Source organism: Littorina saxatilis, linkage group LG12 (genome assembly GCF_037325665.1).
Source record: "Littorina saxatilis isolate snail1 linkage group LG12, US_GU_Lsax_2.0, whole genome shotgun sequence".
In the NCBI taxonomy this organism is placed as follows: Eukaryota; Metazoa; Mollusca; class Gastropoda; order Littorinimorpha; family Littorinidae; genus Littorina; species Littorina saxatilis.
In genome coordinates this window covers 49,118,314-49,134,150 of record NC_090256.1, presented here as the reverse complement: position 1 = coordinate 49,134,150, position 15,837 = coordinate 49,118,314, and the positions used below count along the sequence as shown (strand labels likewise).

General features: G+C 39.7%; 1 protein-coding gene across 1 annotated transcript; it reads right to left on the bottom strand.

Moving 5' to 3' along the window:
* Positions 1-5,311: 5,311 nt before the first annotated feature.
* LOC138983127 (uncharacterized) lies at positions 5,312-14,490 on the bottom strand. The gene is made up of 4 exons (XM_070356535.1): positions 14,310-14,490; positions 8,060-8,253; positions 7,457-7,522; positions 5,312-6,897 (listed from the first exon to the last, which is right to left on the bottom strand). The coding sequence occupies exons 1-4, from the start codon at positions 14,488-14,490 to the stop codon at positions 6,568-6,570; spliced, it is 771 nt and encodes a 256-aa protein (XP_070212636.1). The 3' UTR covers positions 5,312-6,567.
* Positions 14,491-15,837: the final 1,347 nt, after the last annotated feature.

Here is a 15,837-nt window from a genome sequence, read left to right as displayed (position 1 = left end):
CGCACGATAAAGAACCCAAGTTCACAGCGAAAGGCTCAGGGCTTGGAAACATGAATACACGCATGCAGGAAAAAAAATTAAAATATATGGGTGGCGCCGTATACTGTATGGCAGCTCGCTTTCCCCAGGGAGAAAGCAGCCCGAATTTCCATGAGGGTAACCTCACAGGACTATATAAAATCTTATCCTTATCCTTATTTGTGACTGTAACGTACTGTTTTGTCAATAACAAAAGTTCCAACAACTTACCCTTCTTGGGTTTTTTTATTCTACATTTTGGAACGTTGGCAGTCTCTTTGTTTTTGGATTAAAGAGTATTTGAATATTCTGAAATGTATTCCAACCGGCACGGTTGGCCTAGTGGTAAGGCGTCCGCCCCGTGATCGGGAGGTCGTGGGTTCGCCGAACCCCGGCCGGGTCATACCTAAGACTTTAAAATTGGCAATCTAGTGGCTGCTCCGCCTGGCGTCTGGCATTATGGGGTTACTGGTCCGGTGTCAGAATAATGGGACTGGGTGAGACATGAAGCCTGTGCTGCGACTTCTGTCTTGTGTGTGGCGCACGTTATACTGATGTCAAAGCAGCACCGCCCTGATATGGCCCTTCGTGGTCGGCTGGGCGTTGAGCAAACAAAAAAACCTAAAAAAAATGTATTCCAGATCTTGCTCCTCTTTTGCGGTACACATCGACCACAGTCTAAAAAAAATCGAAGATGGCTATGACTTAAAACTTGTCAACAACCAGTCAAATCTGAAAGCCATTGCCGATGAATCGCAATAATTTAAACATGATGACAATCCAGCCGTAACTTATATATGATACAATCAATTGTAAAATAAAGGTCTATGTTATAATAACTAACAGACCATAGAAATCCGAAACAAATTTATAGACTGCTAACAATCTGAAAACAAACATAAACAAGTCGCGTAAGGCGAAAATACAATATTTAGTCAAGTAGCTGTCGAACTCATAGAATGAAACGCAATGCCATTTTACTCGTAGCATCGTCAGGCCACCGCTCATGGCAAAGGCAGTGAAATTGACAAGAAGAGCGGGGTAGTAGTTGCGCTAAGAAGGATAGCACGCTTTTCTGTACCTCTCTTTGTTTTAACTTTCTGAGCGTGTTTTTAATCCAAACATATCATATCTATATGTTTTTGGAATCAGGAACCGACAAGGAATAAGATGAAAGTGTTTTTAAATTGATTTGGACAATTTAATTTTGATAATAATTTTTATATATTTAATTTTCAGAGCTTGTTTTTAATCCGAATATAACATATTTATATGTTTTTGGAATCAGCAAATGATGGAGAATAAGATAAACGTAAATTTGGATCGTTTTATAAATTTTTATTTTTTTTTACAATTTTCAGATTTTTAATGACCAAAGTCATTCATTAATTTTTAAGCCACCAAGCTGAAATGCAATACCGAACCCCGGGCTTCGTCGAAGATTACTTGACCAAAATTTGAACCAATTTGGTTGAAAAATGAGGGCGTGACAGTGCCGCCTCAACTTTCACGAAAAGCCGGATATGACGTCATCAAAGACATTTATCAAAAAAATGAAAAAAACGTATGGGGATTTCATACCCAGGAACTCTCATGTCAAATTTCATAAAGATCGGTCCAGTAGTTTAGTCTGAATCGCTCTACACACACACACAGACACACACACACACACACACACACACACACATACACCACGACCCTCGTCTCGATTCCCCCCTCTACGTTAACATATTTAGTCAAAACTTGACTAAATATAAACAAGTCGCGTAAGGCGAAAATACAACATTTAGTCAAGTAGCTGTCGAACTCACAGAATGAAACTGAACGCAATGCAACGCAGCAAGACCGTATACTCGTAGCATCGTCACTCCACCGCCCGTGGCAAAGGCAGTGCCAGTGGAATTGACAAGAAGAGCGGGGTATTCGTTGCGCTGAGAAGGATAGCACGCTTTTCTGTAGCTCTCTTCGTTTTAACTTTCTGAGCGTGTTTTTAATCCAAACATATCATATCTATATGTTTTTGGAATCAGGAACCGACAAGGAATAAGATGAAAGTGTTTTTAAATTGATTTCGAAATAAAAATTTTGATAATAATTTTTATATATTTAATTTTCAGAGCTTGTTGTTAATCCAAATATAACATATTTATATGTTTTTGGAATCAGCAAATGATGGAGAATAAGATAAACGTAAATTTGGATCGTTTTATAAATTTTTATTTTTTTTTACAATTTTCAGATTTTTAATGACTAAAGTCATTAATTAATTTTTAAGCCACCAAGCTGAAATGCAATACCGAACCCCGGGCTTCGTCGAAGATTACCTGACCAAAATTTCAACCAATTTGGTTGAAAAATGAGGGCGTGACAGTGCCGCCTCAACTTTCACGAAAAGCCGGATATGACGTCATCAAAGACATTTATCAAAAAAATGAAAAAAACGTATGGGGATTTCATACCCAGGAACTCTCATGTCAAATTTCATAAAGATCGGTCCAGTAGTTTAGTCTGAATCGCTCTACACACACACACAGACAGACACACACACACACACACACACACACACACATACACCACGACCCTCGTCTCGATTCCCCCTCTATGTTAAAACATTTAGTCAAAACTTGACTAAATATAAAAACACCTAAAAACATCCCAGTCTATAATTAAACATTCCATTATACCGTACTTTACTTGTTTCTTTATCACAAACAATAGAACAAACATGACACATTCAAAGATAATCCAACCACCAGTGACACACGGGAATGAAATCAGAGGGATTTAGCCATTATTGGTCAAAAATAATAATAACAAGAAATTCCTCCGAGGTAGGAAAAACACCCCCGTCCTTACCATTCTCACTGCCACCAACTGAGAAGGTTATTTCCCTTTGACCATTAATATGTCCCTCTATAAGTCCTTGTAGAATCTTAATCCACCAATAACTCCCTAACCGTGTGTTTGACTGGTCCCAATTTTTGTAAGGACCGTCTCAGGAATGTATAGAACCTGTTCACCAAGTTTGGTGACGATCGGTCCGTTCATTCTTGAGATCTATATGGGTGCGTCTCAGAATCTCGTCCTCTGTTTGTGACATTATCACCAAAAGTAAAATCTTCCCAGAAAACTTTGATAATACTATTTACACACTTCTCAGGGTGTACCTTTTCAGTTTAAACAAGAAAAAATATAACATTGCCTTTAGTTTGCCATATATTGAGCATTATTTGGACCATGTGTGCAAAATCACCCGTGTAACATGGAAACAATAAAAGACAAAAAAACTGCATTTATAAGGCTGAAAACGACTTTTATTCAGTTATTATTGTTGAATCACAAGCCATTATAGAGTTCAATATGAAATGACTACATGCAAACAACAAAATAATGTTTTTTTCAAAATTCCATGCATTCGTCAAAATTTCAATACAAAAATGAAAATTAATTAATGATATCCTGATCAGAACATGTTGATACATGGCATTCATTCAGTCTTATTGACATTTAACCTTCACAATAGCATATACAAAGATTTGTTGCTCTAAGACAAAATGTTAGAAAGTTATCCCAAAAGAATGCAAAATGGTCACCGATGTAACATGGAAACATCACTTTTGTAACAAAGAAACGGTTATGCTTTTTCCCACAAACTTTACTAAATGAAGCTGATTTTGCAACCAGATTCTTCTTAGGTAAAATGCCAAACACTAAAACAGGAACAGAAAGAAAAAAAGCTGGACAAAATCAAGCAAACTTTGCCCCAAAAAAGAGAAACATTAATGAAAAGTTCATCACCGACGTAACTCGGAAACGAACAACCAGACATGTATTATAAGGTTTGACATGAAGAATGCAAATGTTCAAAAGTGGTTCATTCAATTGTTAAGACAATAAACCAAAGGCATTGGTTACATATAGAACAGTTGCCACTTGCAGTTGATTAATTTATTTTAAAAGAAATAATGCCCCCTGGCATTGAAGGTGGGGTCACGAATCATGGTTGCATCAGATGTAGGGACTAAGGAAATATCATCGATCCCTGGAAAGCAATAGTAGTTCCCCTCCGGTTTCCTTCGAAGGAACGTTACCACCAGTTCATCAGGTCGAATCTCTTGCACCTGAAACATGCAAGTACCTGCGATTTCAACTAAAGATTGATGCAATATGTGTACTAGTTTCACTAACATGAATTTGTTTAATGTCTATCAAGATTTTGATGCATCCACATTCACTGGCTAAAAACAAAATAAAGTAATTATTTTGTTCAGACTTACCATTCCATTGAACATACAACTTTTACAATTAAAGAAAACATTGACACTTACCGTTCCTTTAAATGGATTTCGGAAATTTAATTTTGATCATAATTTTTTATATTTTTAATTTTCAGAGCTTGTTTTTAATCCAAATATAACATATTTATATGTTTTTGGAATCAGGAAATGATGTAAAATAAGATGAACGTAAATGTGGATCGTTTTATATAAAAAAAAATTATTACAATTTTCAGATTTTTAATGGCCAAAGTCATTAATTAATTTTTAAGCCACCAAGCTGAAATGCAATACCGAAGTCCGGCCTTCGTCGAAGATTGCTTTACAAAAATTTCAATCAATTTAATTGAAAAATGAGGGTGTGACAGTGCCGCCTCAACTTTTACAAAAAGCCGGATATGACGTCATCAAAAGTATTTGTCGAAAAAAAGAAAAAAACGTCCGGGGATATCATACCCAGGAACTCTCATGTCAAATTTCATAAAGATCGGTCAAGTAGTTTAGTCTGAATCTCTCTACACACACACACGCACAGACAGACACACACACACACACACATACACCACGACCCTCGTTTCGATTCCCCCTCTATGTTAAAACATTTAGTCAAGTTTTGACTAGGTGAAATCGAAAGAAAAACTATTATTAACAAATGTTTAGCCTTATTTTTCACTTCATAGAATATCATAGCAGCAAACACTCACCTTTTCTCAAGAACCTTGGGTGTTGATCACTGTCGTAACAAAATCACAGACTTCGGAAACATTCTCGAAATCTTTCTTCGCTGCTGGAAGCTGAACTATTTCTCTCTGTAACTGCGCATGCGTAGTCACCCGCACCTCTAAGTCACTACGCGCAAAATAGTTCTAATCTTTCTTCAAAACTCTGAACATTATTTTCAAAACCGTTCACCATCGTAACTGAATTTTGAAGAAGCATGTCATATTGCGCAACTTTCAACTTAGTTTGCAGATGCAATTTTGAGAAAATAATACTCAAATAACATTTAGCTTAGCGATTTTCTATGCCCTTTCATGTCAAGATCGTGTTGAAGATGAATATGCAAATTCTAAAGTTCAAATTTAGGACTTGTTGCTGTTGCACGCGTGTGGAAACCTATGTTACGACAGTGATGGCAAACTTTCAAGCGATTAATTTCGTTTAAAAAAACAATTCTGTGGACAAAATAACATTTCAACTGTCAAGTACACTTAAACCAAACACACATAACAAGAATAGCAGTCCTTGGACATTCTAAACGATTCTTGTAGTGAGGTGCAAAACTAGTTGATGGTTCATGTCACAGATCAGACCTCCATTTTTCACGCATCCAATCATTTCTTTCGCAAAACAACCTTCATAATAATCATGCAAAATACTCAGTTTTGTTTGTACTATTTCTTTATTCATTTTACTTCTCAAAAATACCAATATCATGATTTAAAGTTCAGTATGTTTCAATTGTGGGCTAATTTGATTATGGCACACACAAAAGGTTCAGTTTCTGAGACGCACCCATATGCGAACACAAACAAACAAACACATCGACCGAATTCTATACACACCCCTATACCGGGCGTGTAATAAAACATTGCACATTAATCAGTAATCACAAGCAAGAGCCACGAATGACAATACACTGGATGGTTGACAGCGTGTAGGCTGAGACTGAACAAGCGTCACGAAACTCAACTGTCATAATTGTTTTACGCGTTTCATTCCTTAGGGAGCATACTGCCTTCTGATTTATCTTCATCAGCCTCGACCTCCGGCCTTTGTCGACAAAGATGAAATAGAAAGGTCATAATTATGTTCCCATCGGGTCGATAACAAAAATCCCCTCTTCCAGCGAGGCATCATACATCGCTCAAAGTCTTTAGCGATAACTATTCTACCCTTCTATATAGGCTTCACTGTACAGACACTACCTCACGTAAAATAAATCTGTTTGCAGAATATAGTAGGGGGGAATGGGTGGCCTTTCCAGTCATATAACTGATTTCACAATAAACGGTTTTATCGCAAAGATCTGCAATTAAAGGTATCTGCCTGGTTTTTTTTATGACGGGTACAGTAAAATCCCCATATTAAGACCCCGCAATTTAAGACTCCCTCCCTTTTAAGACCTTGTTTCCTGAGACTTTCTGTTCAGAACCTCTGTAAATTGACCCCCATTAAGACCCCCTCCTTTTTAAGACCTGAATTTCTCAGATCATTTTTCAGTTAAGGTCTTAAGAGGGGGGGGGTTCCACTGTTGTATACGAGCGTACACCTACTCCAAGTCACAATACAGCTGTGTGCTGACTGAGCTGCTGACATGGTCATACACTCTCTGCAAAGTTCTGATGGCTTTCTTGGCGCTCCGAACAGCGAGGTGAACCGAGCCGGTTAACCCTCTCCTTCTCACTTCCTTGGATTGCCTGCACATATCCAGGGTGATGGGACATTGACGCACGCACAATATGTTTCTCAGGTAGAAGAGGGGTCCGAGTAGACTGTTGGAGTACCTGCCACCGACCTCCAGGACTCTGACGTTTTCAAGAACAGTTTCTGTCACTTTCAGATCCAGAGAAGCGCTTGCCAGCTGCTGGTAGGCAGAACTCTGAAAAAAGTAAACAAAGATCAATCAATCAATCAATCAATCAATCAATACATTAAGCGATAAAATAAATAAGTACAGAATCCAATAATAAATGAACAATGAGTAAAAAGGTAAATAAAAAAAAATTAAGATAAATAAATAAGTAATAGATAAATAAATAAATAAATGCATGAATGAATAAAAACATAAATACATAAGAAATAAATTATAAATCAACTCATGAATTAATGAATGAATGAATCAATCAATAATAAGGAAACAATCGGATGTGTGTGTGTGTGTGTGTGTGTGTGTGTGTGTGTGTGTGTGTGTGTGTGTGTGTGTGTGTGTGTGTGTGCGTATGCGTGCATTGGTACGTGCGTGTGTCGATTACATACAAGGCAATACACGATTTCTGTTCAAACGTGAAATGACGTAAAATATATTTCACGTACATAAACGGCTTAATTTTTGTTTGTTTGCTTGCTTGCTTGCTTGCTTGCTTGAAACTTGTTTGCTTGTTTGTTAGTTCGGTTTTTTTATTTGCATGTTTACATCGTTTGCCAAGAATAGAGCTTACCATGTCGCTGGGCGGGTTGACTTCCTCCACACCCGCTGAATGGGCGTCCATCCGAACAAACCTTCCCTGATATTAAAAGAAAAGCAGAAGTAGTAAGAATAAAGTCAGGTCTTGAGGGGCAGTGTGTGTGTTTGTGTGTGTGTGTGTGTGTGTGTGTGTGTGTGTGTGTGTGTGTGTGTGTGTGTGTGTGTGTGTGTGTTGCATTTGTATTTATATTGTCCCCCCAAAAACAATAAAACAACAAATGAATGAATTTAAGTTAAGCAATGTTTTTTGTCTTGGTGATAGCTGTTGTAGAGTTGTACTAATTGACAAACTTGAAAACAATTATGTTTTGCAAAAGATGTACATTGATGTACGTGTCATCCTTTAAATTTAATCCAACCGAATTTGCGTTTCACCCCGACAGGGACTGTAGTCCTATGTTATTAAAATTCTCAGTGTCTACAGTCAAGTGTCTCTTAGCTTGTTCTTTCGTTCCTTTCCCCTAGCTAACATCACATTACTATCTGAAGGCGCATTTGCAGATCATTCCTCGACTGTTTTGGGATCGTTCCTAAGGTAGCTGAACCATTAATCACGATATCTATTTGGAACACTCACGAGTTTGTCACAGAGATCTGGCATGACGTAGTTGATGACGTAAGATAGTGACTCGTGAAGATGACGTAACTCCCGAGGACAGGTGATGACGTCAGGAGGTTCCAAAGAGCATGCCTGGCAATGATCGATGGACACATTGACACATTCAGCCTTCCCGAAAGGTGGCTTTTCGAACAGAGCACTGTATGTCCACACTGTAATTGTAAAGTGAAGTAAAGTAAAGTAAAATAAAGTAAAGTAAAGTAAAGTTAAGTAAAGTCTAGTTAAACCAAGCCAAGTCAAGTCAAGTCAAATGAGTTGAGGTCATGTCATGTCAGGGTCAGGTCATGTCAGGTCAGATAAGGTCAGATTAGGTCAGGTCAGGTCAGGTCAGGCCAGGACTCGTCAAGTCCTGTAAATGAACGAACGATCGAGGGAAACGAAACTTGCGGAAACCTGAAAAACACTGAAACACACAGATACAAACACACATACATAGTCACACACTCACCAATACAATTAATACTGAACTATATCCGCTCTGTTCAGTAAACATAACCAAAAGTCTACTTCCTGAATCCCGGATGTACGTACTGAATCTCTCTGAATGTGAGCAATATTACCCTGTCCAATCTACTCTGCCAAGGGATTCAGTGCATTAGATCATGAATATTGTCGAATTATTAGACGAACCAGTCGGTTTGCAGGGAATAGACGATTGTTAGAAATAACTCCAGTCCACGTGTGTCCGACACACCCCTCACTAGTGATTGGCCCCTCCAATGTTTGTCAGAGGAAACGCAAGGGTGTTCACTCTTCCACAACCCACACACTCTCAACAGAGTTATTTTTGGAATTCCTCTATTAGATGTACTCATCACCTCTCCCTCCATCTCTCTCTCTCTCTCTCTCTCTCTCTCTCTCTCTCTCTCTCTCTCTCTCTCTCTCTCTCTCTCTCTCTCTCTCTCTCTCTCTCTCCTGCACTGTCATTTTTCAATTCAAATAACAAATTACGTTCGCTATCTTTTCTTACAATTTCAATTTATTTTGCTCCAGTTATTCTAATGTGGTGATGTCATTCTGTAAGAACTAAAACTGTTTTTTGTAAAGTGTCCAGTATTCCGTCAGTAATTAGTTATGAACTTCTCAAACTTTGAAATAGAGAAATATGCCACCAGAAATCAATACTGACACATTTTGATCTTTATAACACGTTAAAGGCACAATCCTTCTCGTGAAAGCAGATCAGCTCAACGTCTCGGATCTGAACAATGGGATAAGATAATCAATCCATTTTTTGTGTGTGATGAATTAATTTTGTAACCGCAACCAGTGCCGTTTAAAGAAAATAATTCATAAAAAAATTCACTCTTTGCACAGAGAGTACCCATGCTGTTCCTTTTTGGTATGTGACCAAGTGGAGGGATGGTCTTATCTCATGTTAAGCCTGACCAGATCTCAGATGGTGAGCCGAATTGTTTGGGAGTGTGCCTTTAAAAGGTACCTTCTTTCTCGTGTAAAAAATGACAATGTGAAGCACCGCAGAGCTGCAGAAGCTTTAAACAGTGTTAAGAGCACCCTTTCTCTTGCTTACATTACAAGTATCAGTAGTAAGGCTGCTTCGTTATACAGACTTTGTACTTGGACATTTTTTTACGCTGAAATGATTTCGTAAATGATACCTATGTCAATTAATTTTGTGATATAACAATTTCCATTCTGCACAGGAAGCAGGTATTGAAATATCTCATCGACCAGATTTTGTCCGGGGTGTATCTGCCGCTTCGCCGGGTAGCAAGTAGAGCCGAATACCCGGCTTGAGTGGCGCACTGTACGCCGGCTTCGAACCATGGACCCGTCAAGCTTAGGTCCCTTCGAGACTCGTGGAATGGGAACAGCACGAACATGATTCAGGGGCCATAATGCCATTCCTGATCATATCATGTCGAGTCCCATACTTGTCGTTAAAATTAATATTAAAAGTCCTACGGTTTTGAGCCATTAAGGACTTGAGTGTTTGTCCGCTTTCAAAAAGAGGAAAGAAAGAAACAAAAAATAAGGAGAGGAGGGCAGGGGGTGGGGTTGAGTTGATAATGCTCTGTGGAATTTGTTAAAATGAAAAGTAGTTAAGATGTTTCTTGGTAAGAATTATAAGTCTGTATTCTATATCTTGAATAACGGGTTTGTAAAATGATTTTTTTTTTAATTCAAATCGAGTTAAAAAGTGGAACCTTTCAGGATCACCAATAAAACCAAATAGATGAGCAAGTAAGAGGAACACGAACAATAAATCTCAAAACTTTTTACAAATAAAAGGATTAAAATGTAAGCCACGAAGGCCGTGGTAATAAAAACAATATGTACAGTTTGGCGACTAGTGGGCCTTGGGTGAGGATATGTTGTCTAGAGGCTAGTCGCTAGAATCAGGAGGGATGGCGGGAGCCACTCGACCTCAAACTGAAACACGCTGATGTGATAATCTGGGCTTAGTTATACCCACAGCCCCATGTCCGAGTCCCTGACCAGTCGGCACAGCAGCAAGCTGTGTGACCAGCCTAGAGAACTGCTACTGCGCAAATAATCCTGGGGACTCAGACCATGGAGCTGCATATGGTCATATAAGGTTTTAAAGGTAATTCTATTTGTAGCGCATGGAGCGAAAATGTGTTGAAATGAATAGGGTTCTCCACAATGGCAGGACTTGTTAAAGATATGGAAGCGGCAGCCGCCGGCACGGAGGCGTCTGAAGATAGTGAGGAGGTTTGTTGGGAGATCGGGGTGTAGATCGTTCATATCAATGGGTTGATAGGACAGAGATGTTACGTACTGACTTCGAATGAGTTTACGGATTTTACTGTAGAACTCGGTTACTGAGTAGCCGATGTTAGTGTTAGCTGGGCTAGATTCTGCCGCTTCTTTGGCAGCGACATCCGCCAGTTCATTTCCCCGGACCCCTACGTGAGAGGGGACCCAGAGAAATGATACGGATGTGCCGGATGAGATTAACTGGTGACATATAAAGAGGATTTCTCTTTGTAGCTCTGCCCGATTTGATGTGTTTCGATGCAGAGCTTGTAATGGAGAGCGCGAATCAGAGCAGAAAACTACCGCACGCGGTGTGACTGGGAGGTCATTTATAAAAGTGCAAGGCAAATAGCTCGGCTGAGAATATGGAGATGTCTTTATTAAGAGTATATTTCCTTGAGATTTTGAGATCTGGGATCACAAAGGCGCAGCCAACGCTGCCGTCTGCAAATTTGGATCCGTCAGTAAAGACTTTTAAATGCTCCGAGAATTTGTAGTTTAGGGTTTCTTTTGTAACAGTAGCTAGGTAGACGGGGTTATCTTTTTTGGTAGTATTATCTTCACTGTCGTATATGATAGTAGGGGTTTCCTCAAGCCAAGGCGGGTAGGAGGGCGGGGGGACCCTGGCCAGCTCACTGACCTTCACCCCGCTATCGGCTAGAATGCGGTTTACTGTGTCGGATAAGGGTAGCGTTTTGGCCAAGAGTTGAGTGCTATGTTTGGTGTTGGCCTCATAATTTTGGTGCTGAGGAAAAAAGTCAGTCAGGACCTCGCAGGCAGAGTTCTCTACTTTTCGACGACGCCCTAGGTACCACATCACAAACAGAACTGTGCAATACACAGGTGTTTTCTACAGACACACTCAAACACACACACACACACAGAGAAGCCGTATATATATATCTATATCTATTGTATAAATATATAGAGATAGATGAGAGTGTATTTTTCGCGTGGCTATAAATTGATTCGACCTTTGCACTTTTACAGTGAGGATAATTTACGGGTCCAATTTACGTTCTGGACACTGCGGTGACCTTCTAAAAATAGTAACAGAACGCCGGGAATATCCGAAGATGCCCCCTCATATGGTGCACCATACGAAGGAAGGGAGGTAAACGCTGAAAACATGGAGAAGATAAGGAAGAGTTATGCCGTAGTTGATCCCCCCAAAAACCCAAAATCCACCAATAACTCCCTAACCGTGTGTTTGACTGGTCCCAATTTTTGTAAGGACCGTCTCAGGAATGTATAGAACCTGTTCACCAAGTTTGGTGACGATCGGTCCGTTCATTCTTGAGATCTACTTGCGAACACAAACAAACACACAAACATACAAACAAACAAACAAACACACAAACAAACAAACAAACAAACACACAAACAAACAAACAAACAAACAAACACATCGACCGAAACCTATACACACCCCTATACCGGGGGTGTAAAGATATTGATTTCAGACATCACAACTGGCGCTTTCGGTCGTTGACGCTTAGAAATGAATTCGTCTAGCCTGTCTTTTGCGTGCCAAGTATCAATCAATTAATAGACTGAGTTAAACCCCCTTGGACAAAATAAGCTACCCCTCCACTTCCGGGTACGTTGCGGCGCTGACCTAGTTTAGTAACCTGACCTTCGCCGAAGAAGAGAAATGCATATTTAGCGTTTAGCGTGCACGGTGATCGATACAACACTTCTTGGTCAGACAGAGCGTTTTCACTGTTCTGCCCAGTTTATCTGCTAATGTGAATTGTATAAGTTGGATGAATTCTATAAACTCCATGTTTGTCTCTATCATGTTAGTCTCTATCAGCCGCCCCCCCCCCCCCCCCCCCCAGTTTTATTGGAAACTGTCAAAATGTGACGAAGGAAAAACGAATGCATTCACTCATTCTTTTATCAATTAAAAATCAACAATTTCTATCACGATCAATAAATCAATCAATCAACCAGGATTGGTCAGAATGAATGAATGAATGAATGAGTGAATGAATGTATGAATGTATGAATGAATGAATGAATCAATCAATCAATCAATCAATCAATCAATCAATCAATCAATCAATCAATCAATCTATCAACCAATCAAAATTAAAACACAAATTAGTTATTCATGTCAATACTTAATACAGGTTTGGGTCAAATCAATATTATAATTAGTATCTTGTTTCTGGTCCACAGTAGACATGTATACTGAAACGGACATTAAACTTAATAAGCTTTTTGACATGTGTCGTGAGAAATTAAAATAATGTAATACTCACAAATCATCAAGAATCGAAAAAAAGACATTCTCCAAGAGTATGACTGAAACCTTACGACGCTGAAGTACGTACACTTCTTGTTTTCGTCTTCATGATATCTGTCTATAATATTTTGTCTCGTTTATATACCTAATCAGAGGGAAACAATTATTTCTAGACTTATAAATCATTACTAAAACGGCTAGGTTGGATAGTTTTTTCCCCATCTTTTTGATTCCCTGTAACTATTTTAAGTAATAGCCGATGCCACCAGTATTTGGCTTTGGTCTGTGAGTTCATAAGCTGGACGAAAGCATTTACACGGCGCAAAAAAACCTGCCGCAGGAAATGAGTAAGGGAAAGCCATAATGTGACCACCCACAGACTTTGTAGGATCGCTTTGAAGATATAGTAACCCCGAACACATTTTGGAGAAGTTTCTACAAAAAAACCCTAGGGACATTCGCTGAGAAATGATAACTAGGGAAATGTGCCGTAAATATTCTAATTAATTATATCAATGCCAGCTTGTCTGCGTTATGCCAGCTCTTCTTAGTTTGAGAACCGATTCTGTTCGTCGATATCTTTTTCAGTGTTTGTAAGCGTCCAGCCGACGAACCCCGTGCAAATGTATGTACTGAAATGTTTAACCTCGTCTCGCAAAGTTGAGGCGTGCAAGATTCGCCGCTCTCTGTTGCAAAACAGTAGGACGGAAACAAAAAGTGCATGGAGAAATTACAATCTGCAAAGATTACCCACACTCTTCGTTTAAGATTTGAATACTTGACCGTTCAAACACTAATGTTGAGGTATTCCATTCTTGCCATACCATCCTGAAGAAGGCAGTTACATGCCGAAATATTGATAACAAAATACCTAACCTGGTTACTGGTGAGTTTTTTTAATTTTTTATTTGAATGTATCCCTGGTGTGTGGAGACATAATTGCAAACCCCAAACCAGTCTCAGTAGCTTGTGTTGAGATGTTAGACCGTTTTCTGCCCACGGGTATTCCTTCAAACTGAAAGAGACAGTCTGATATAATTTGCAAAGACAGTGGACAGCTGCTTGAACATGATTAGTAGTGAAGAACATTTTAGTTTTTATAAAAGTAACATGGAATTATCACCCAAAGAACGTCCATTCTAAAAAATATGACTCATTACGGGGCAAAACAATTTCCTCGACTTTCAGGGGGTGACGATTGATACGTCTACTGACCATTGGCCGAGGTGCGCTGACGAAACTGAACCCTGTCGCAGATGGCATATTTGCTTGATAGGCCAAGAACCACCCAATCACTTGTGTTCCCTTCGGTGATTGGCTGACCTCCTGACCTTCTTGGGAAATCTGTTCGCGTGATTAGCCTGTCGGGGTATACGTGTGAAATCATGCATGCCATTCTTTAAGTGTTCTACTACGTCTCGTACTGTGGACGCACCGCACAGTACCTTTTTGCGTGCGAAGTCTCACTCGAACTCGATAGTGTGGAAGAGACATTAAAGACACGCTTCGTCTCGTGAAAAGAATTCGGCTCATCATCTCAGATTTGGCCAGAATTGTACATGGAATAAGATTTAGTCATATACCAACAAGCAACACCCTGACTGCTCGCTGTGGCGAGTTGGGCTTTGTTTTATGAATCAATTGTGCTAGTAGCTTTAACGAAAGTAAGCTATCGAAAGCTTCCAACTGTGTACAGAGATCGCCCAGGCTGTACATTTTGGACATTTTGATCAAGAGGAGGGATGGCCTTATGTCATGTAAAGGCGTGGCCAGATCTGAGATGGTAGGCCGAAATGTTTTCACGAGAAGGAGTGTGTCTTTTAAATAGGGAACAATGTGTACGCACGGGTTCCTTGAAGAAGCGACGACGACGACGACGACGACGACGACACAACAACAACAACAACAACAACAACAACAACAACAACAACAACAACAACAACAACAACAACAACTATTTTAATTTTAAGGCGTAACAGATGTTTACAAGAATCTGTTTCACATGACAATTGTGAATTTGAGAATAAAGGAGCTTGTGAACCAGACAAAAATCAACCAACCTTTAGTGGTTGGATTCTCTCTCTCTCTCTCTCTCTCTCTCTCTCTCTCTCTCTCTCTCTCTCTCTCTCTCTCACACACACACACTCTCTCTCGCTCTCTCTCTCTCACTCACTCTCTCTCTCTCTTTCTCTTTCTCTCTCTCTCACACACACACACTCTCGCTCTTTCTCTCTCTCTCTCTCTCTCTCTCTCTCTCTCTCTCTCTCTCTCTCTCTCTCTCACTCTCTTTCTCTTTCTCTCGATCGCTCTTTCTTTCTCTCTCTCTCACTCTCTCTCTCTCTCCCTCTCTCACTCTCTCTCTCTCTCCCTCTCGCTATCTCTCTCTTACACTCTCTCTTTCTCTCTCTCTCTCTCTCTCACTCTCTCTCTTTCTCTCTCCCTCGCTCTCTCTTTCTTTCTCTCCCCCCTCTCTCTCTCTCTCTCTCCCTCTCTCACACACTCCCTGTCGCTCTCTCTCTCACTCTCTCTCTTTCTCTATCTCTCGCTCTCTCTTTCTTTCTCTCCCCTCTCACTCCCTTTGGTATGTAATACTCCAAACTGTTTAAAAAACCAACTTATTGTCGTGACCGGTTCAAATAGTTCACAACAGTATACCCCTCTTTTCTATGTTGTCTCTAAGAGCACATTTATAAGTTTAACGTGTTGTTGTTTACACTTCATTCCATGGCTTCGTAAAACATAA

Coding starts and splice junctions, on each gene's coding strand:
- LOC138983127 (XM_070356535.1), bottom strand. CDS start 14,490: ATGGCATGCATGATTTCACACGTATACCCCGACAGGCTAATCACGCGA. Junction 7,523..8,059: donor CAGATCTCTGTGACAAACTC/GTGAGTGTTCCA, acceptor TTTTAATATCAG/GGAAGGTTTGTTCGGATGGA. Junction 6,898..7,456: donor TCAACCCGCCCAGCGACATG/GTAAGCTCTATT, acceptor TACTTTTTTCAG/AGTTCTGCCTACCAGCAGCT.